General features: G+C 63.1%; 1 protein-coding gene across 1 annotated transcript in view; it reads right to left on the bottom strand.

The window, feature by feature from the left end:
- The window catches only part of ADCK5 (aarF domain containing kinase 5), a 32,286-nt gene that overhangs the window by 10,513 nt on the left and 1,340 nt on the right, over positions 1-20,433 (bottom strand). The window contains exons 2-10 of the mRNA XM_086875652.1: positions 19,412-19,470; positions 18,413-18,586; positions 13,777-13,852; positions 11,695-11,895; positions 8,384-8,524; positions 7,662-7,775; positions 5,923-6,054; positions 3,385-3,468; positions 189-270 (exon numbers count right to left, since the gene is read on the bottom strand). Coding sequence (XP_086731778.1) covers positions 189-270; positions 3,385-3,468; positions 5,923-6,054; positions 7,662-7,775; positions 8,384-8,524; positions 11,695-11,895; positions 13,777-13,852; positions 18,413-18,586; positions 19,412-19,470 — 1,063 coding nt within the window. The remainder of the gene's footprint in view (positions 1-188; positions 271-3,384; positions 3,469-5,922; positions 6,055-7,661; positions 7,776-8,383; positions 8,525-11,694; positions 11,896-13,776; positions 13,853-18,412; positions 18,587-19,411; positions 19,471-20,433) is intronic.

Raw genomic sequence — 20,433 nt, 5'->3', positions numbered from 1 at the left:
GGGTGTCCTGATTTTGGGTTCCCCCGGTTTCAGGGTATCCCGGTTTCAGGGTATCCCGGTTTTGGGGTGTCCCGGGGTTTCGGGGTGTCCCGGTTTTGGGGTCCCCCCGGGGTTTCGGGGTCCCCCCGTGGTTTTGGGGTCCCCCCGTGGTTTTGGGGTCCCCCCGGGGTTTCGGGGTGTCCCGGTACCGTTCCCGGGGTGCGGATCCGCGTGGATGAAGCCGGTGTAGAAAATCTGCTCAGCGAACGCCTGGATCAGCTTCTCTGAGGTCTGGGGGGTACAGGGGGGTCAGGGACCCCCAAAACACCCCAAAACACCCCAAAAACACCCCGAAACACCCCAAAAACACCCCAAAAACACCCCAAACCACCCAAAACACCCCAAAAACACCCCAAAACACCCCAAAACACCCCAAAACACCCCGGATCAGCTTCTCTGAGGTCTGGGGGGAAAAGGGGGATCAGGGACCCCAAAAACACCCCAAAACACCCCAAAAACCCCCAAAAACACCCCAAAAACACCCCAAAACACCCCAAAAACACCCCAAAACACCCCAAAAACCCGGGATCAGCTTCTCTGAGGTCTGGGGGGTACAGGGGGGTCAGGGACCCCAAAAACACCCCAAAACACCTCAAAAACCCCCAAAAACACCCCAAAAACACCCAAAAACACCCCAAAACACCCCCAAAACACCCCAAAAACACCCCAAAACACCCCAAAAACACCCCAAAAACCCCGGATCAGCTTCTCTGAGGTCTGGGGGGAAAAGGGGGGTCAGGGACCCCCAAAACACCCCAAAAACACCCCCAAAACACCCAAAAACACCCCAAAACACCCCCAAAACACCCCAAAACACCCCAAAAACACCCCAAAAACCCCGGATCAGCTTCTCTGAGGTCTGGGGGGAAAAGGGGGGTCAGGGACCCCCAAAAACACCCCAAAAACACCCCCAAAAACCCCCAAAAACACCCCAAAAACACCCCAAAAACACCCCAAAACACCCAAAACACCCCAAAACACCCCAAAACACCCAAAACACCCCAAAAACCCCCAAAAACACCCCAAAACGCCCCAAAAACACCCCAAAAACACCCCAAAACACCCCAAAAACACCCCAAAAACACCCCAAAACACCCCAAAAACATCCCAAAACACCCCAGAACACCCAAAACACCCAAAAACCCCGGATCAGCTTCTCTGGGGTCTGGGGGGGGCTCAGGGTTTGGGGCAAATTCGGGAGAAAAATCCGGGACCCCCCCGGGACCCCCCCAAATCCCCCGGGACCACCTTGAGGACACCCCAGGACCCCCCCCCCATCCCCCCCTCACGTCTCTCACGCCCAGGACCCCCCAGACCCCCCCAGGACCCCCCCCCGGGAACCCCCCCCCCATTTCCCCTCACATCTCTCAGCCCCAGCCCCCCCCAGGACCCCCACAGGACCCCCCAGGACCCCCAGGACCCCCCCTCTCTCACGTCTCTCAGCCCCAGCCCCAGCCCCCACAGGTAACCCAGGACCCCCCAGCCCTCCCAGGACCCCCCCAGCCCCCCCAGGACCCCCCAGGACCCTCCAGGACCCCCAGGACCCCCAGGACCCCCCCCCTCACGTCTCTCAGCCCCAGCCCCCACAGACCCCCCAGCCCCCCCCAGGACCCCCAGCCCCCCCAGCCCCCTCCTCACGTCTCTCAGCCCCAGCCCCAGCCCCCCCAGGACCCCCAGCCCCCCCAGGACCCCCAGGACCCCCTCTCTCTCTCACATCTCTCAGCCCCAGCCCCAGCCCCCCCAGCCCCCCCAGCCCCCCCAGGACCCCCCCTCACGTCTCTCAGCCCCAGCCCCCCCAGGACCCCCAGGACCCCCGATTTCCCCCCCCTCACGTCTCTCAGCCCCAGCCCCCCCAGGACCCCCCCAGCCCCCCCAGACCCCCCCAGCCCCCCCAGCCCCCCCAGGACCCCCAGCCCCCCCCTCACGTCTCTCAGCCCCAGCCCCAGCCCCCCCAGGACCCCCAGCCCCCCCAGGACCCCCCAGGACCCCCAGCCCCCCCAGGACCTCCAATTTCCCCCTCTCTCACGTCTCTCAGCCCCAGCCCCCCCAGGACCCCCCCAGCCCCCCCAGACCCCCCCAGCCCCCCCAGCCCCCCCAGGACCCCCAGCCCCCCCCTCACGTCTCTCAGCCCCAGCCCCAGCCCCCCCAGCCCCCCCAGGACCCCCAGGACCCCCGATTTCCCCCCCCTCACGTCTCTCAGCCCCAGCCCCCCCAGGACCCCCCCAGCCCCCCCAGCCCCCCCAGCCCCCCCAGCCCCCCCAGGACCCCCCCCCCTCACGTCTCTCAGCCCCAGCCCCCCCAGGTAACCCAGAGACCCCCCAGCCCCCCCAGCCCCCCCAGCCCCCCCAGCCCCCCCCTCACGTCTCTCAGCCCCAGCCCCCCCAGCCCCCCCAGCCCCCCCAGGACCCCCAGCCCCCCCCTCACGTCTCTCAGCCCCAGCCCCAGCCCCCACAGGACCCCCAGGACCCCCCAGGACCCCCAGCCCCCCCAGGACCCCCCCTCACGTCTCTCAGCCCCAGCCCCAGCCCCCCCAGGTAACCCAGCCCCCCCAGCCCCCCCAGGATCCCCAGGACCCCCCAGGACCCCCAGCCCCCCTCTCTCACGTCTCTCAGCCCCAGCCCCCACAGACCCCCCAGCCCCCCCAGGACCCCCCAGGACCCCCCAGCCCCCCCAGCCCCCCCAGGACCCCCCCTCACGTCTCTCAGCCCCAGCCCCCCCAGGACCCCCCCAGCCCCCCCAGACCCCCCCAGCCCCCCCAGCCCCCCCAGCCCCCCCCTCACGTCTCTCAGCCCCAGCCCCCCCAGCCCCCCCAGGACCCCCAGGACCCCCAGGACCCCCCCCCCTCACGTCTCTCAGCCCCAGCCCCCCCAGCCCCCCCAGGACCCCCAGGACCCCCGATTTCCCCCCCCTCACGTCTCTCAGCCCCAGCCCCCCCAGGACCCCCCCAGCCCCCCCAGCCCCCCCAGCCCCCCCAGCCCCCCCAGGACCCCCCCCCCTCACGTCTCTCAGCCCCAGCCCCCCCAGGTAACCCAGAGACCCCCCAGCCCCCCCAGCCCCCCCAGCCCCCCCAGCCCCCCCCTCACGTCTCTCAGCCCCAGCCCCCCCAGCCCCCCCAGCCCCCCCAGGACCCCCAGCCCCCCCCTCACGTCTCTCAGCCCCAGCCCCAGCCCCCACAGGACCCCCAGGACCCCCCAGGACCCCCAGCCCCCCCAGCCCCCCCAGGACCCCCCCTCACGTCTCTCAGCCCCAGCCCCAGCCCCCCCAGGTAACCCAGCCCCCCCAGCCCCCCCAGGACCCCCCAGCCCCCCCAGCCCCCCCAGCCCCCCCAGGACCCCCCCCCCTCACGTCTCTCAGCCCCAGCCCCAGCCGTCGGATGCCGTCGGTGTCGCTGATCTTGCAGCCCTCGCAGAAATCCGCTGTGAGCACCCGCTGCACAGGTGAGACAGGTGAGACAGGTGAGACACAGGTGAGACAGACAGGTGAGACACAGGTGAGACAGGTGAGACAGGTGAGACAGACAGGTGAGAGAGACAGGTGAGACACAGGTGAGAGAGACAGGTGAGACACAGGTGAGACAGGTGAGACACAGGTGAGACACAGGTGAGACACAGGTGAGACAGACAGGTGAGACAGGGGAGACACAGGTGAGACACAGGTGAGACAGGTGAGACACAGGTGAGACACAGGTGAGACAGACAGGTGAGACAGGGGAGACACAGGTGAGACACAGGTGAGACAGGTGAGACACAGGTGAGACACAGGTGAGACACAGGTGAGAGAGACAGGTGAGACACAGGTGAGACAGGTGAGACAGGGGAGACACAGGTGAGACACAGGTGAGACACAGGTGAGACACAGGTGAGACAGACAGGTGAGAGAGACAGGTGAGAGACACAGGTGAGACAGACAGGTGAGACAGGTGACACAGGTGAGACACAGGTGAGACACAGGTGAGACAGGTGAGACAGACAGGTGAGACACAGGTGAGACACAGGTGAGACACAGGTGAGACACAGGTGAGACACAGGTGAGACAGGTGACACAGGTGAGACACAGGTGAGACACAGGTGAGACAGACAGGTGAGACACAGGTGAGACACAGGTGAGACAGGTGAGACGCAGGTGAGACAGGTGAGACAGGTGGGACACACAGGTGAGACAGGTGGGACAGGTGTGAGACAGGTGAGAGACAGGTGAGAGACAGGACACAGATACAGGTGAGACAGGTGAGGGACACAGATGAGAGATGGGAGATACAGTTGAGATGGGACAGGTGAGACACAGGTGTGAGACAGGTGAGACACAGATGAGACACAGGTGTGAGACAGGTGAGAGGTGAGATACAGGTGTGAGACAAGTGAGGGACAGGTGACATGGGACAGGTGAGATACAGGTGAGGGACAGGTGACATGGGACAGGTGAGGGACAGGTGACATGGGACAGGTGAGATACAGGTGAGGGACAGGTGAGATACAGGTGAGGGACAGGTGAGATGGGACAGGTGAGATACAGGTGAGGGACAGGTGACATGGGACAGGTGAGATACAGGTGAGATGGGACAGGTGAGATACAGGTGAGATGGGACAGGTGAGATGGGACAGGTGAGATACAGGTGAGATACAGGTGAGGGACAGGTGACATGGGACAGGTGAGATGGGACAGGTGAGATGGGACAGGTGAGATACAGGTGAGGGACAGGTGAGATGGGACAGGTGAGATACAGGTGAGGGACAGGTGACATGGGACAGGTGAGATACAGGTGAGGGACAGGTGAGGGACAGGTGAGATACAAGTGAGGGTCAGGTGACATGGGACAGGTGAGATACAGGTGAGGGACAGGTGAGGCAGGTAAGCACAAGTGAGAGAAACAGACAAGTGAATGACACAGGTGAGAGAAACAGGCAGGACAGGTGTCACCAGCTGTCCCCCAGGTGTCCCCAGGTGTGTACAGGCGTATCTCAGGTGTTCCAGGTGTATCCCCAGGTGTGCCCAGGTGTGTCTCACCTTGCTGCAGTGCTCCCAGTGCACTCTGGGTACCGTCACCCCCCTCAGGTGTGCCCAGGTGTGTCCCCAGCTGTACCCAGGTGTGCCCAGGTGTCCCCAGGTGTGTCCCCAGGTGTCCCCAGGTGTGCCCAGGTGTGTCCCCAGGTGTATCTCAGGTGTCCCCAGGTGTGTCCCCAAGTGTCCCCAGGTGTCCCCAGGTGTATCTCAGGTGTGCCCAGGTGTGTCCCCAGGTGTCCCCAGGTGTGCCCAGGTGTATCTCAGGTGTGTCCAGGTGTGTCTCACCTTGCTGCAGTGCTCCCAGTGCACTCTGGGTACCGTCACCCCCCTCAGGTGTACCCAGGTGTATCCCTAGGTGTCCCCAGGTGTGCCCAGGTGTATCTCAGGTGTGCCCAGGTGTGTCTCACCTTGCTGCAGTGCTCCCAGTGCACTCTGGGTACCGTCACCCCCCTCAGGTGTTCCAGGTGTGTCCCCAGGTGTGCCCAGGTGTGCCCAGGTGACCCCAGGTGTGTCCCCAGGTGTCCCCAGGTGTCCCCAGGTGTGTCCCCAGGTGTACCCCAGGTGTCCCCAGGTGTGTCCAGGTGTGTCCAGGTGTGTCTCACCTTGCTGCAGTGCTCCCAGTGCACTCTGGGTACCGTCACCCCCCTCAGGTGTACCCAGGTGTATCCCTAGGTGTCCCCAGGTGTCCCCAGGTGTGTCCCCAGGTGTGTCCAGGTGTGTACAGGTGTACCCAGGTGTGTCCCCAGGTGTCCCCAGGTGTGCCCAGGTGTCCCCAGGTGTATCCCCAGGTGTGCCCAGGTGTGCCCAGGTGTCCCCAGGTGTGTCCCCAGGTGTCCCCAGGTGTGCCCAGGTGTATCTCAGGTGTGCCCAGGTGTGTCTCACCTTGCTGCAGTGCTCCCAGTGCACTCTGGGTACCGTCACCCCCCTCAGGTGTTCCAGGTCCCGCCCGCAGCGCTCCGAGTTCCGCGCCTCGTTCTCGAAATCCAACTCCTGCGCCAGGGTCCCTTTCAGCTCCTGCACAGGTGAGACAGGTGAGAGACAGGTGTGAGACAGGTGAGAGACAGGTGAGATACAGGTGTGAGATACAGGTGTGAGACAGGTAATAACTCCTGCGCCCGGGTCCCTTTCAGCTCCTGCACAGGTGAGATACAGGTGTGAGACAGGTGTGACAGGTGTGAGACAGGTGTGACAGGTGTGAGACAGGTAACAGCTCCTGCGCCAGGGTCCCTTTGAGCTCCTGCACAGGTGAGACAGGTGAGAGACAGGTGTGAGACAGGTGAGAGACAGGTGAGACAGGTGTGACAGGTGAGATACAGGTGTGAGACAGGTAACAACTCCTGCGCCAGGGTCCCTTTCAGCTCCTGCACAGGTGAGATACAGGTGAGATACAGGTGAGACAGGTAACAGCTCCTGCGCCAGGGTCCCTTTCAGCTCCTGCACAGGTGAGACAGGTGAGACAGGTGAGACAGGTGTGAGACAGGTGAGAGACAGGTGAGACAGGTGTGAATCAGGTGAGATACAGGTGAGACAAGTGTGACAGGTGTGACACAGGTGTGACAGGTGTGACAGGTAACAGCTCCAGAGCCAGGGTCCCTTTGAGCTCCTGCACAGGTGAGATACAGGTGTGAGATACAAGTGAGATACAGGTGTGAGACAGGTGTGACAGGTGTGAGACAGGTGAGACAGGTGTGACAGGTGTGACACAGGTGAGACAGGTGTGACAGGTGTGACACAGGTGTGACAGGTGTGACAGGTGAGATACAGGTGTGACAGATGTGACAGGTGAGATACAGGTGAGACAGGTGAGATACAGGTGTGACAGGTGTGACAGGTAACAACTCCTGGGCCAGGGTCCCTTTGAGCTCCTGCGTGATACAGGTGAGATACAGGTGAGATACAGGTGTGAGACAGGTGAGACAGGTGTGAGACAGGTGAGATACAGGTGTGACACAGGTGAGACAGGTGTGACGGGTGTGACAGGTAACAGCTCCTGGGCCAGGGTCCTTTTGAGTTCCTGCACAGGTGAGATACAGGTGTGAGATACAGGTAAAACCCAGAGCCAAGATCCCTTTCAGCTCCTGGACAGGTGAGACAGGTGTGAGACAGGTGAGATGGGACAGGTGAGACACAGGTGTGACACAGGTGAGGTAGAACAGGTGACACACAGGTGTCACACAAGTAACAATCAGTGTCAGTGTCTCCATCACCTCCTGGGACAGGTGGTGATGTGCAATTCCCCAGGTGTGCCCAGGTGTATCTCAGGTGTCCCCAGGTGTGCCCAGGTGTATCTCAGGTGTCCCCAGGTGTCCCCAGGTGTATCTCAGGTGTCCCCAGGTGTCCCCAAGTGTCCCCAGGTGTATCTCAGGTGTCCCCAGGTGTGTCCCCAGGTGTGCCCAGGTGTGCCCAGGTGAGCTCAGGTGTCCCCAGGTGTGCCCAGGTGTCCCCAGGTGTCCCCAGGTGTATCTCAGGTGTGCCCAGGTGTCCCCAGGTGTATCCCAGGTGTCCCCAGGTGTCCCCAGGTGTATCTCAGGTGTATCCCAGGTGTCCCCAGGTGTGCCCAGGTGTCCCCAGGTGTCCCCAGGTGTCCCCAGGTGTGCCCAGGTGTGCCCAGGTGAGCTCACCTGCAGCACCCAGCCCAGGGCGAAGTCGGGGTGCATGAACTCCACCAGGCGCAGCAGCAGCTCCAGGGTCCTCATGTCGCCCTCGAAGCGATCGCGCAGGTCCAGGTACTGCACCTGTGGGGGGGCGGGGTCACCTGGGGGCACCTGGGTGTGCCTGGACACACCTGGGCCCACCTGGGGGCACCTGGGTGTGCCTGGGCACACCTGGGGGCACCAGGGTGTACCTGGGCACACCTGGGGGCACCTGGGGGCACCTGGGCACACCTGGGGGCACCTAGGGGCACCTGGGTGTGCCTGGACACACCTGGGCACACCTGGGGGCACCAGGGTGTACCTGGGCACACCTGGGGGCACCTGGGGGCACCTGGGCACACCTGGGGGCACCTGGGGGCACCTGGGTGTGCCTGGACACACCTGGGCACACCTGGGGGCACCAGGGTGTACCTGGGCACACCTGGGGGCACCTGGGCCCACCTGGGCCCACCTGGGCAAACCTTGGTGTACCTGGGTGTACCTGGGCACACCTGGGGGCACCTGGGCACACCTGGGGGCACCTGGGCACAACTGGACACACCTGGCCCCGCCCCCCCAGGTGTGCCCACCTCAGTTTGACGTCCATGGGGGTCCCATTGGGGAGGGTGGCCCAATGCACCTGGGCACACCTGGGCACACCTGGGCGCACCTGGGTCTACCTGGGTGTACCTGGGCACACCTGGGCTCACCTTGACGGCCACGGGGGTCCCGTCGGGGAGCGTGGCTCGGTGCACCTGGGCCAGGCTGGCGGCCGCCACCGGCTCGTAGTCGAAATCGCGGAACATTCCGGAAGGCGTGGTCTGGAAATCCTCCAGGAACAGCTCGTCCACCTGGCACAGGTGAGATGGGACAGGTGAGGGATGGGACAGGGGAGATGGGACAGGTGAGGGATGGGACAGGGGAGATGGGACAGGTGAGGGATGGGACAGGGGAGATGGGACAGGTGAGATGGGACAGGGCAGATGGGACAGGTGAGATGGGACAGGTGAGGGACAGGTGAGGGACAGGTGAGGGATGGGACAGGGGAGATGGGACAGGGGAGATGGGACAGGTGAGGGACAGGTGAGGGATGGAGGAGGGGCAGGTGAGATGGGACAGGGGAGGTATGGGACAGGGGAGGGACAGGTGGGACAGGGGAGATGGGACAGGTGAGATGGGACAGGGGAGATGGGACAGGTGAGGGACAGGTGAGGGACAGGTGAGGGATGGGACAGGGGAGATGGGACAGGGGAGATGGGACAGGTGAGGGACAGGTGAGGGATGGGACAGGGGAGATGGGACAGGGGAGATGGGACAGGTGAGGGACAGGTGAGGGATGGGACAGGGGAGATGGGACAGGGGAGATGGGACAGGTGAGGGACAGGTGAGGGATGGGACAGGGATGGAGGAGGGGCAGGTGAGATGGGATAGGTGAGGGACAGGTGAGGGACAGGTGAGGGATGGGACAGGGGAGATGGGACAGGTGAGATGGGACAGGGAAGATGGGACAGGTGAGGGACAGGTGAGGGATGGAGGAGGGGCAGGTGAGATGGGACAGGTGAGGGACAGGTGAGGGATGGGACAGGGGAGATGGGACAGGTGAGGGACAGGTGGGACAGGTAAGGGATGGAGGAGGGGCAGGTGAGATGGGACAGGTGAGGGACAGGTGGGACAGCTGAGGGACAGGTGAGGGATGGGACAGGGACAGGTGAGGGATGGGACAGGTGAGGGACAGGTGAGGGACAGGTGAGGGATGGGACAGGGGAGATGGGACAGGTGAGGGACAGGTGAGGGGCAGGTGAGGGACAGGTGAGGGATGGGACAGGGGAGATGGGACAGGTGAGGGACAGGTGAGGGATGGAGAAGGGGCAGGTGAGATGGGACAGGGGAGATGGGACAGGTGAAGACAAGTGTGGTCAGGTGAGTACAGGTGCAGACAGGTGACTACACCTGCACACAGCCACAGCCAGGTGAGTGCAGGTATGGACAGGTACAGACAGGTGAGTACAGGTGAGTACAGGTGAGCAAACCTGCACACAGGTGTGTACAGGTGAACACACCTGCACACAGACACACACAGGTGTGTACAGGTGAACACACCTGCACACAGACACACACAGGTGTGTACAGCTGAACACAGCTGCACACAGACACACACAGGTGTGTACAGGTACACACAGATGAGCACAGGTGAATACACCTGCACACACAGGCACACACAGGTGAGCACAGGTGAGCACAGGTGAATACACCTGCACACAGGTGAGTACAGGCACACACAGGCACACACAGGTGAGCACAGGTGAGCACAGGTGAATACACCTGCACACAGGTGAGTACAGGCACACACAGGCACACACAGGTGAGCACAGGTGAGTACACCTGCACACAGGCACACACAGGTGAGTACACCTGCACACAGGCACACACAGGTGAGCACAGGTGAGTACACCTGCACACAGGCACACACAGGCACACACAGGTGAGTACACCTGCACACAGGCACACACAGGCACACACAGGTGAGTACACCTGCACACAGGCACACACAGGCACACACAGGCACACACAGGCGAGCACACGTGAGTACACCTGCACACAGGTGAGTACAGGCACACACAGGTAAACACAGGTGAGCACAGGTGAGCACAGGTGAGCACAGGCACACACAGGTGAGCACAGGTGAGCACAGGTGAGCACAGGTGAGCACAGGCACACACAGGTGAGCACAGGTGAGCACAGGTGAGCACAGGCACACACAGGTGAGCACAGGTGAGCACAGGTGAGCACAGGTGAATACACCTGCACACAGGTGAGTACAGGCACACACAGGTGAGCACAGGTGAATACACCTGCAGCCAGGCACACACAGGCACACACAGGTGAGTACACCTGCACACAGGCACACACAGGTGAGCACAGGCACACACAGGCACACACAGGTGAGCACAGGTGAATACACCTGCACACAGGTACACACAGGTGAGCACAGGTGAGCACAGGTGAATACACCTGCACACAGGCACACACAGGCACACACAGGCACACACAGGTGAGTACAGGTGTGTACACCTGCAGCCAGGTACACACAGGTGAGCACAGGTACACACAGGTACACACAGGTGAGCACAGGTGAGTACACCTGCACACAGCTGCACACAGGCACACACAGGCACACACAGGAACACACAGGAACACACAGGTGTGTACAGGTAAATACACCTGCACACAGGTACACACAGGCACACACAGGCACACACAGGTGAGCACAGGTGAATACACCTGCACACAGGCACACACAGGCGCACACACAGGTGAGTACACCTGCACACGGGCACACACAGGCACACACAGGTGAGTACAGGTGAGTACACCTGCAGCCAGGCACACACAGGCACACACAGGTGAGCACACCTGCACACAGGCACACACAGGTGAGTACAGGTACACACAGGCACACACAGGTGAGTACAGCAGGTGAGTACAGGTGAGTACAGGCACACACAGGTGAGTACAGGTACACACAGGCACACACAGGTGAGCACACCTGCAGCCAGGCACACACAAGCACACACAGGTGAGCACAGGTGAGCACACCTGCACACAGGCACACACAGGTGAGCACAGGTACACACAGGCACACACAGGTGAGCACAGGTGAATACACCTGCACACAGGCACACACAGGCACACACACAGGTGAGTACAGCAGGTGAGTACAGGTACACACAGGCACACACAGGCACACACAGGTGAGTACACCTGCAGCCAGGCACACACAGGCACACACAGGTGAGTACAGGTACACACAGGTGAGCACAGGTGAGTACACCTGCAGCCAGGTACACACAGGCACACACAGGCACACACAGGCACACACAGGTGAGTACACCTGCACACAGGCACACACAGGCACACACAGGTGAGTACACCTGCAGCCAGGCACACACAGGCACACACAGGTGAGCACAGGTGAGCACAGGTGAGTACACCTGCAGCCAGGTGCGCTCCCAGGGCTGACCTCGCGGTGCCCGCGGGGGCTGGCGCTGTCCTCGAGCGGCCGCAGCGTGCAGGTGACCTCAGGTGGCAGCAGGTGATCGAAGGCACAGAGCCCCTGGCCCAGCTTCACGTAGAGACCCCCGTTGGACAGCGCCCCCCGCAGGAGACGCTGCCCCGCCCGGCGGTGACACCCCGACATCGCCGACAGGTAACCCGGGCTGTCCTGGGACAGGTGAGACAGGTGAGACACAGGTGAGACAGGTGAGACACAGGTGAGACAGGTGAGACACACAGGTGAGACACCCCGACATCGCCGACAGGTAACCCGGGCTGTCCTGGGACAGGTGAGACAGGTGAGACACAGGTGAGACAGGTGAGACACCCCGACATCGCCGACAGGTAACCGGGGCTGTCCTGGGACAGGTGAGATACAGGTGAGACACAGGTGAGACACAGGTGAGACACAGGTGAGACACAGGTGAGACACAGGTGAGACACAGGTGAGACAGGTGAGACACAGGTGAGATACAGGTGAGACACAGGTGAGACACAGGTGAGACACCCCAACATGGCCGACAGGTAACCCGGGCTGTCCTGGGACAGGTGAGACAGGTGAGACAGGTGAGACAGGTGAGACAGGTGAGACAGGTGAGATACAGGTGAGACACCCCGACATCGCCGACAGGTAACCCAGGCTGTCCTGGGACAGGTGAGACAGGTGAGAGACAGGTGAGACAGGTGAGACACAGGTGAGACAGGTGAGATACAGGTGAGACACAGGTGACACAGGTGAGACACCCCGACATGGCCAACAGGTAACCGGGGCTGTCCTGGGACAGGTGAGACAGGTGAGATACAGGTGAGACAGGCGAGATACAGGTGAGACAGGAGAGATACAGGTGAGACAGGTGAGACAGGTGAGACAGGTAAGACAGGTGAGACACAGGTGAGACACAGGTGAGACACAGGTGAGACACAGGTGAGACACCCCAACATCGCCGACAGGTAACCCAGGCTGTCCTGGGGCAGGTGAGACAGGTGAGATACAGGTGAGACAGGTGAGATACAGGTGAGACACCCCGACATGGCCGACAGGTAACCGGGGCTGTCCTGGCACACGTGAGACAGGTAAGACAGGTGAGACAGGTGAGACAGGTGAGATACAGGTGAGACACCCCGACATCGCTGACAGGTAACCCAGGCTGTCCTGGGACAGGTGAGACAGGTGAGATACAGGTGAGACACAGGTGAGACACAGGTGACACAGGTGAGACAGGTGAGACACCCCGACATGGCCAACAGGTAACCCGGGCTGTCCTGGGACAGGTGAGACAGGTGAGACACAGGTGAGACAGGTGAGACAAGTGACAGAAGTAACACAGATGTAACCAGTGATACAGGTGGCACAGGTGTGACAGGTGGCACAGGTAACACAGGTGTGACAGGTGACTCAGGTGTGACAGGTGAGATACAGGTGGCACAGGTGGCACAGGTGTGACAGGTGACTCAGGTGTGACAGGTGGCACAGGTGTGACAAGTGGCACAGGTAACACACGTGTGACAGGTGACTCAGGTGTGGCTCAAATCCCCCTCAAAACCCCTCAATCTCCTCAAAATCCCCCCAAAAGTCCCCAAATCCACTAAAAAAAGCCCCCAAACCCCCCAAGTCCCCCCAGGACCCCCCAATTCCCCCCCAAAACCCCCGGGACCCCCCAAACCCCCCCTGGGACCCCCCCAAATCTCCCCCAAATCCCCCCCAGGACCCCCCAACTCCCCCCCAAATCCCCCCCCAGGACCCCCCCAAATCCCCCCGGGACCCCCCAATTCCCCCCCAAATCCCCCTGGGACCCCCCAAATTCCCCCCAAATCCCTTCGGGACCCCCCCAAACCCCCCTGAATCCCCCCCAAATCCCCCCGGGACCCCCCAAATCCCCCTGGGACCCCCCCAAATCGCCCCCAAATCCCCCTGGGACCCCCCCAAATCCCCCCCCAATCCCCCCGGGACCCCCCAAACCTCCCCTGGGACCCCCCCAAATCCCCCCAATCCCCCCAAATCCCCCTGGGACCCCCCTAAATCCCCCCAATCCCCCCGTGCCGCCCCCACCTCGGCCAGGCCCCGCAGCTCCACCTTGGTGGTCCACCAGTAATCGAGGGAGATGCGGAGCCCCACGGAGAGGGACCTGGGGGGCCCCAAAACCGCCCTGAGACCCCCAAAAACCGCCCCGAGACCCCCAAAAACCACCCAGAGACCCCCAAAAACCCCGGAGACCCCCAAAAACCGCCACGAGACCCCCAAAAACCACCCTGAGACCCCCAAAAACCACCCTGAGACCCCCAAAAATCGCCCTGAGACCCCCAAAAACCACCCAGACACCCCAAAAAACCCCCCAAAAACCCCCTGAGACCCCCAAAAACCACCCAGAGACCCCAAAAAACCACCCTGTGACCCCCCAAAACTGCCCTGAGACCCCCAAAAACCACCCCGAGACCCCCAAAAACCACCCCGAGACCACCAAAAACCGCCCTGAGACCCCCAAAAACCCCCCAGAGACCCCCAAAAACCACCCCGAGACCCCCAAAAACCCCCCAGAGACCCCAAAAACCACCCAAAAACCCCCAAAAACCACCCCGAGACCCCCAAAACCCCCTGAGACCCCCAAAAACCCCCCGTGAGACCCCCAAAAACCACCCTGAGACCCCCAAAACCACCCTGAGACCACCAAAAATCCCAGAGACCCCCAAAAACACCCCAGAGACCCCCAAAACCCCCTGAGACCCCCCAAAACCCCCCTGAGACCCCCAAAAACCACCCTGAGACCCCCAAAACCCCCTGAGACCCCCAAAACCCCCCCTGAGACCCCCAAAACCCTCCCTGAGACCCCCAAAACCCCCTGAGACCCCCAAAAACCCCCCCTGAGACCCCCAAAACCCCCTGAGACCCCCAAAAACCCTCTGAGACCCCCAAAACCCACCCAGAGACCCCAAAAAACCACCCTGTGACCCCCAAAAACTGCCCTGAGACCCCCAAAAACCACCCCGAGACCCCCAAAAACCGCCCTGAGACCCCCAAAAACCCCTTGAGACCCCCAAAAACCGCCCTGAGACCCCCAAAAACCACCCAGAGACCCCCAAAAACCACCCCGAGAACCCCAAAAACCCCTTGAGACCCCCAAAACCCCCCCTGAGACCCCCAAAAACCACCCCGAGACCCCCAAAAACCCCGAGACCCCCAAAAACCACCCTGAGACCCCCAAAGACCCCCAGAGACCCCCAAAACCCCCCTGAGACCCCCAAAAACCACCCTGAGACCCCAAAAAACCACCCTGTGACCCCCCAAAAACCACCCCGAGACCCCCAAAAACCGCACCGAGACCCCCAAAAACCGCCCTGAGACCCCCAAAAACCACCCAGAGACCCCCAAAAACCACCCCGAGACCACCAAAAACCCCCTGAGACCCCCAAAAACCGCCCAGAGACCCCCCAAAAACCACCCAGAGACCCCCCAAAAACCACCCAGAGACCCCCAAAAACCCCCAGACACCCCCAAAACCCCCCCTGAGACCCCCAAAAACCACCCCAAGACCCCCAAAAACCCCCCAAAAACCCCCTGAGACCCCCAAAAACCGCCCTGAGACCCCCAAAAACCCCCCCGAGACCCCCAAAAACCCCCTGAGACCCCCAAAAACCACCCAGAGACCCCCAAAAACCGCCCTGAGACCCCCAAAAACTGCCCTGAGACCCCCAAAAACCCCCTGAGACCCCCAAAAACCCCCTGAGACCCCCAAAAACCGCCCCAAGACCCCCAAAAACCACCCAGAGACCCCCCAAAACCCCCTGAGACCCCAAAAACCACCCAAAAACCCCCAAAAACCACCCCGAGACCCCCAAAAACCCCCTGAGACCCCCAAAACCCCCTGAGACCCCCAAAAACCACCCCAAGACCCCCAAAAACCCCCCAAAAACCCCCTGAGATCCCCAAAAACCCCTGAGACCCACAAAACCCCCCCTGAGACCCCCAAAAACCCCGGAGACCCCCAAAAACCCCCCCTGAGACCCCCAAAAACCGCCCTGAGACCCCCAAAAACCACCCAGAGACCCCCAAAAACCCCCTGAGACCCCAAAAACCACCCAGAGACCCCAAAAACTGCCCCGAGACCACCAAAAACCCCCAGAGACCCCCAAAAACCGCCCAAAAACCCCCCAAAACCACCCCGAGACCCCCAAAAACTCCGAGACCCCCAAAACCCTCCCTGAGACCCCCAAAAACCCTCTGAGACCCCCAAAAACCACCCAGAGACCCCCAAAAACCACCCAGAGACCCCCCAAAACCCCCTGAGACCCCAAAAACCACCCAGAGACCCCCAAAAACCCCGGAGACCCCCAAAAACCCCGGAGACCCCCAAAAACCGCCCTGAGACCCCCAAAAACCACCCAGAGACCCCAAAAACCCCCTGAGACCCCCAAAAACCCCCTGAGACCCCCAAAAACCACCCAGAGACCCCCAAAAACCCCCTGAGACCCCAAAAACCACCCCGAGACCCCCAAAAACCCCCCAAAAACCCCCTGAGACCCCCAAAAACCCCTGAGACCCCCAAAAACCGCCCTGAGACCCCCAAAAACCGCCCCAAGACCCCCAAAAACCGCCCTGAGACCCCCAAAAAGCCCCCCTGAGACCCCAAAGACCCCCTGAGACCCCAAAAACCGCCCTGAGACCCCCAAAAACCACCCAGAGACCCCAAAAACCCCCTGAGACCCCCAAAACCCCCCCTGAGACCCCCAAAACCCCCTGAGACCCCCAAAAACCGCCCCGAGACCCCCAAAAACCCCCAGAGACCCCCAAAAACCGCCCTGAGACCCCCAAAAACCGCCCCAAGACCCCCAAAAACCACCCAGAGACCCCCCAAAACCCCCTGAGACCCCAAAAACCACCCAAAAACCCCCAAAAACCACCCCGAGACCCCCAAAAACCCCCTGAGACCCCCAAAAACCCCTGAGACCCCCAAAAACTGCCCTGAGACCCCCAAAACCCCCCCTGAGACCCCCAAAAACCCCGGAGACCCCCAAAAACCGCCCTGAGACCCCCAAAAACCCCCCCTGAGACCCCCAAAAACCCTCTGAGACCCCCAAAAACCGCCCTGAGACCCCCAAAAACCCCCTGAGACCCCAAAAACCACCCAGAGACCCCAAAAACTACCCCGAGACCCCCAAAAACTGCCCTGAGACCCCCAAAAACCCCCCAAAAACCCCCAAAAACCACCCCGAGACCCCCAAAAACTCCGAGACCCCCAAAACCCTCCCTGAGACCCCCAAAAACCCTCTGAGACCCCCAAAAACTGCCCGGAGACCCCCAAAAAGCCCCCCTGAGACCCCAAAGACCACCCAGAGACCCCCAAAACCACCCCGAGACACCCAAAACCCCCTGAGGCCCCCAAAAACCACCCAGAGACCCCAAAAACCCCCTGAGACCCCCAAAAACCCCCTGAGGCCCCCAAAAACCCCCTGAGACCCCCAAAAACCCCCCCTGAGACCCCCAAAAACCGCCCTGAGACCCCCAAAAACCGCCCCAAGACCCCCAAAAACCACCCAGAGACCCCCCAAAACCCCCTGAGACCCCCAAAAACCACCCCAAGACCCCCAAAAACCCCCCAAAAACCCCCTGAGACCCCCAAAAACCCCTGAGACCCCCAAAAACTGCCCTGAGACCCCCAAAAACCCCGGAGACCCCCAAAAACCGCCCTGAGACCCCCAAAAAGCCCCCCTGAGACCCCAAAGACCCCCTGAGACCCCAAAAACCCCCCAGAGACCCCAAAAGCCACCCCAGAGACCCCCAAAACCGCCCTGAGAACCCCAAAAACCCCCCTGAGACCCCCAAAAACCCCCAGACCCAGCAGAGACCCCCAAACCCCCACCCAGACCCCCCCAGTTCAGGGGAAAGCCCCAGGGAAAGGGACCTGGGGGGCTCGGGGTGCTCAGGGGGACCCCAAAACCGCCCTGAGACCCCCCAGGATCCCCCAAACCCCCCCAGGACCCCCCCCAGTACCCCCCAAAACCTCCCCAAACCCCCCCAGACCCCCCCAAAACCCCCAAATTCCCCCTGGGCTCCTCCAGGACCCCCCCCAGGCTCCCCCAAACCCCCCCAGGACCCCCCAAACCCCCTCAGAGCTCCCTCAGGACCCCCCTAGGGCTCCCCCAAACCCCCCCAGGACCCCCCAGGACCCCCCCAGAGCTCCCTCAGGACCCCCCCAAACCCCCCCAGGACCCCCCAAACCCCCTCAGAGCTCCCTCAGAACCCCCCTAGGGCTCCCCCAAACCCCCCCGGAGCTCCCCCAGACCCCCCAGGACCCCCCCAGGACCCTTCCAGGCTCCCCCAAACCCCCCAGGACCCCCCCCGAGCCTCCAGGACCCCCCCAACGCCCCCCCAACACCCCCCAGGACCCCCCCAAGACCCCCCAGGACCCCCCCAAACCCCCCCAGGACTCCCCCAGAACCCCCAGGACCCCCCCCAAGGCCCTCCCAGGACCCTCCAGGACCCCCCCGAGCCCCCCAGAGCCCCCCAGGACCCCCCCGGAGCCCCCCAGGATCCTTTCAGCCTCCCCAAGCCCCCCCAGGACCCCCCAGGACTCCCCCAGGACCCTCCAGGACCCTCCAGGACCTCCCCAGGACACCCCGGAGCCCCCCAGGACCCCCCCGGAGCCCCCCAAACCCCCCCAGGACCCCCAGGACCCCCCCGGAGCCCCCACCTGCAGAACCTGGCCACGCCCTCGAGCAGGAGCCGCGCCCGGCGCCTCCGGGGGCCTTCGGGGTCCCCCCAGGAGCTGAGAGCCCCCCCCAGGGCCAGGGACCCCCCCAGGGCCAGGGACCCCCCCAGGGCCAGGGACCCCCCCAGGACCAGCGGCCGCCAGCGGGGGAGGGGCCTGGGGGACACAGAGAGGGGTCAAAGGTCACCCAGGGGTCCGCCAGGGGTCAGCCAGGGGTCACAGGAGTCACTCAGGGGTCACTCAGGGCTCACAGAGAGGTCACAGGAGTCACACAAGGGTCACTCAGGGGTCACCCAGGGGTCACAGGAGTCACACAGGGGTCACTCAGGGTCACTCAGGGTCACAGGGGTCACCCAGGGGTCACTCAGGGGTCGCAGGGGTCACCCAGGGGCCACAGGGGTCACTCAGGGGTCACCCAGGAGTCACAGGAGTCACACAGGGGTCACAGGAGTCACAGGGGCCACTCAGGGTTACTCAGGGATCACTCAGGGTCACTCAGGGGTCACAGGGGTCACTCAGGGGTCACTCAGTGGTCACCCAAGGGTCACCCAGGGGTCACAGGAGTCACCCAGGGGTCACCCAGGGGTCACAGGAGTCACTCAGGGGTCACAGGGGGTCACAGGGGGTCACTCAGGGGTCACTCAGGGTCACTCAGGGGTCACAGAGAAGTCACAGGGGTCACACAGGGGTCACCCAGGGGTCACTCAGGGGTCACTCAGGGGTCACAGAGGGTCACTGAGGGGTCACTCAGGGTCACTCAGGGGTCACACAGGTCACACAGGGGTCACACAGGGGTCACACAGGGGTCAAAGACCAAGACCCCAAAAAGCTCCACTCCCTCCCTCAGAGACCCCCCCCAATGTCCTCTACCCCCCCCAGTTTGGGTCAGGGGTCCCAGCCCCCCCCCAAGGACCCCCCAGTTTGGGTCGGGGGTCCCAGCCCCCCCAATTTGGGTTGGGGGTCCCAGCCCCTCCCCCTCACCGCGGGGTCTCTCCGGGGCCGCTCCGGGGCCGCTGGTGGGGGAGGGGCAGCAGCCGCACCTGAAGGGGGGGGGAGGGGCAGGGTCAGGCGAGGACCCCCTGGGGTCACCCCAAAATCATCCCGCCCCTCCCCCCATGGGGTCACCCCAAAATCATCCCGCCCCTCCCCCTGCCCCTCCCCCCCCCGGGGTCACCCCAAAACCATCCCGCCCCTCCCCCCATGGGGTCACCCCAGAATCATCCCACCCCTCCCCCCCCCCGGGGGTCACCCCCCTGCCCCTCCCCCCCCCGGGGGTCACCCCAAAACCATCCAGCCCCTCCCCCTGCCCCTCCCCCTGCCCCTCCCCCTGCCCCTCCCCCCCCACCTGAGGAACCCCAAAATCTGCCCCACCCCCACCCAGAGCCGGGGGGAGGGGCTGGGGGGGGGTCCTGGGGGGGGGGGAGGGGACATTGGGGGGGGGCACAGGTGACATTGGGGGGGGGTCAGGGAACATGGGGGGGGGGGGGCCGGGGGGGGCACAGGTGACATTGGGGGCTTCGTGGGGGGGGGGGGGGGGAGAAGTGACATTGGGGGGGGTCCCGGGGGGGTCAGGTGGCACTGGGGGGTCCTGAGGGGGGGAAAAGTGACACTTGGGGCACCTGGAGAGGTCACGTGACATTTGGGGGTCCGGGGGGCGAGGACAGGTGACATTGGGGGGGGGGGTCAGGTGACATTGGGGGGGTCCGTGTGACATTGGGGGGGGGTTCAGGGGACACTGGGGGGTCCTGGGGGGGGGCTCAGGTGACACTGGGGGAGCCCAGGTGACATTGGGGGGGCTCGAGGGGGGGGTCAGGTGACATTGGGGGGGTCCGTGTGACATTGGGGGGGGGTTCAGGGGACACTGGGGGGTCCTGGGGGGGGGCTCAGGTGACACTGGGGGAGCCCAGGTGACATTGGGGGGGCTCGAGGGGGGGGTCAGGTGACATTGGGGGGTCCGGGGGGCGGGGACAGGTGACACTGGGGGGGGGGTCAGGTGACATTGG

Source organism: Cyanistes caeruleus, chromosome 1 (assembly GCF_971803275.1).
Source record: "Cyanistes caeruleus chromosome 1, bCyaCae1.hap1.1, whole genome shotgun sequence".
NCBI classification, from domain to species: domain Eukaryota; kingdom Metazoa; phylum Chordata; class Aves; order Passeriformes; family Paridae; genus Cyanistes; species Cyanistes caeruleus.
Note: the sequence above shows the minus strand (reverse complement) of the source record. Positions and strands in the feature narration are given on the sequence as shown.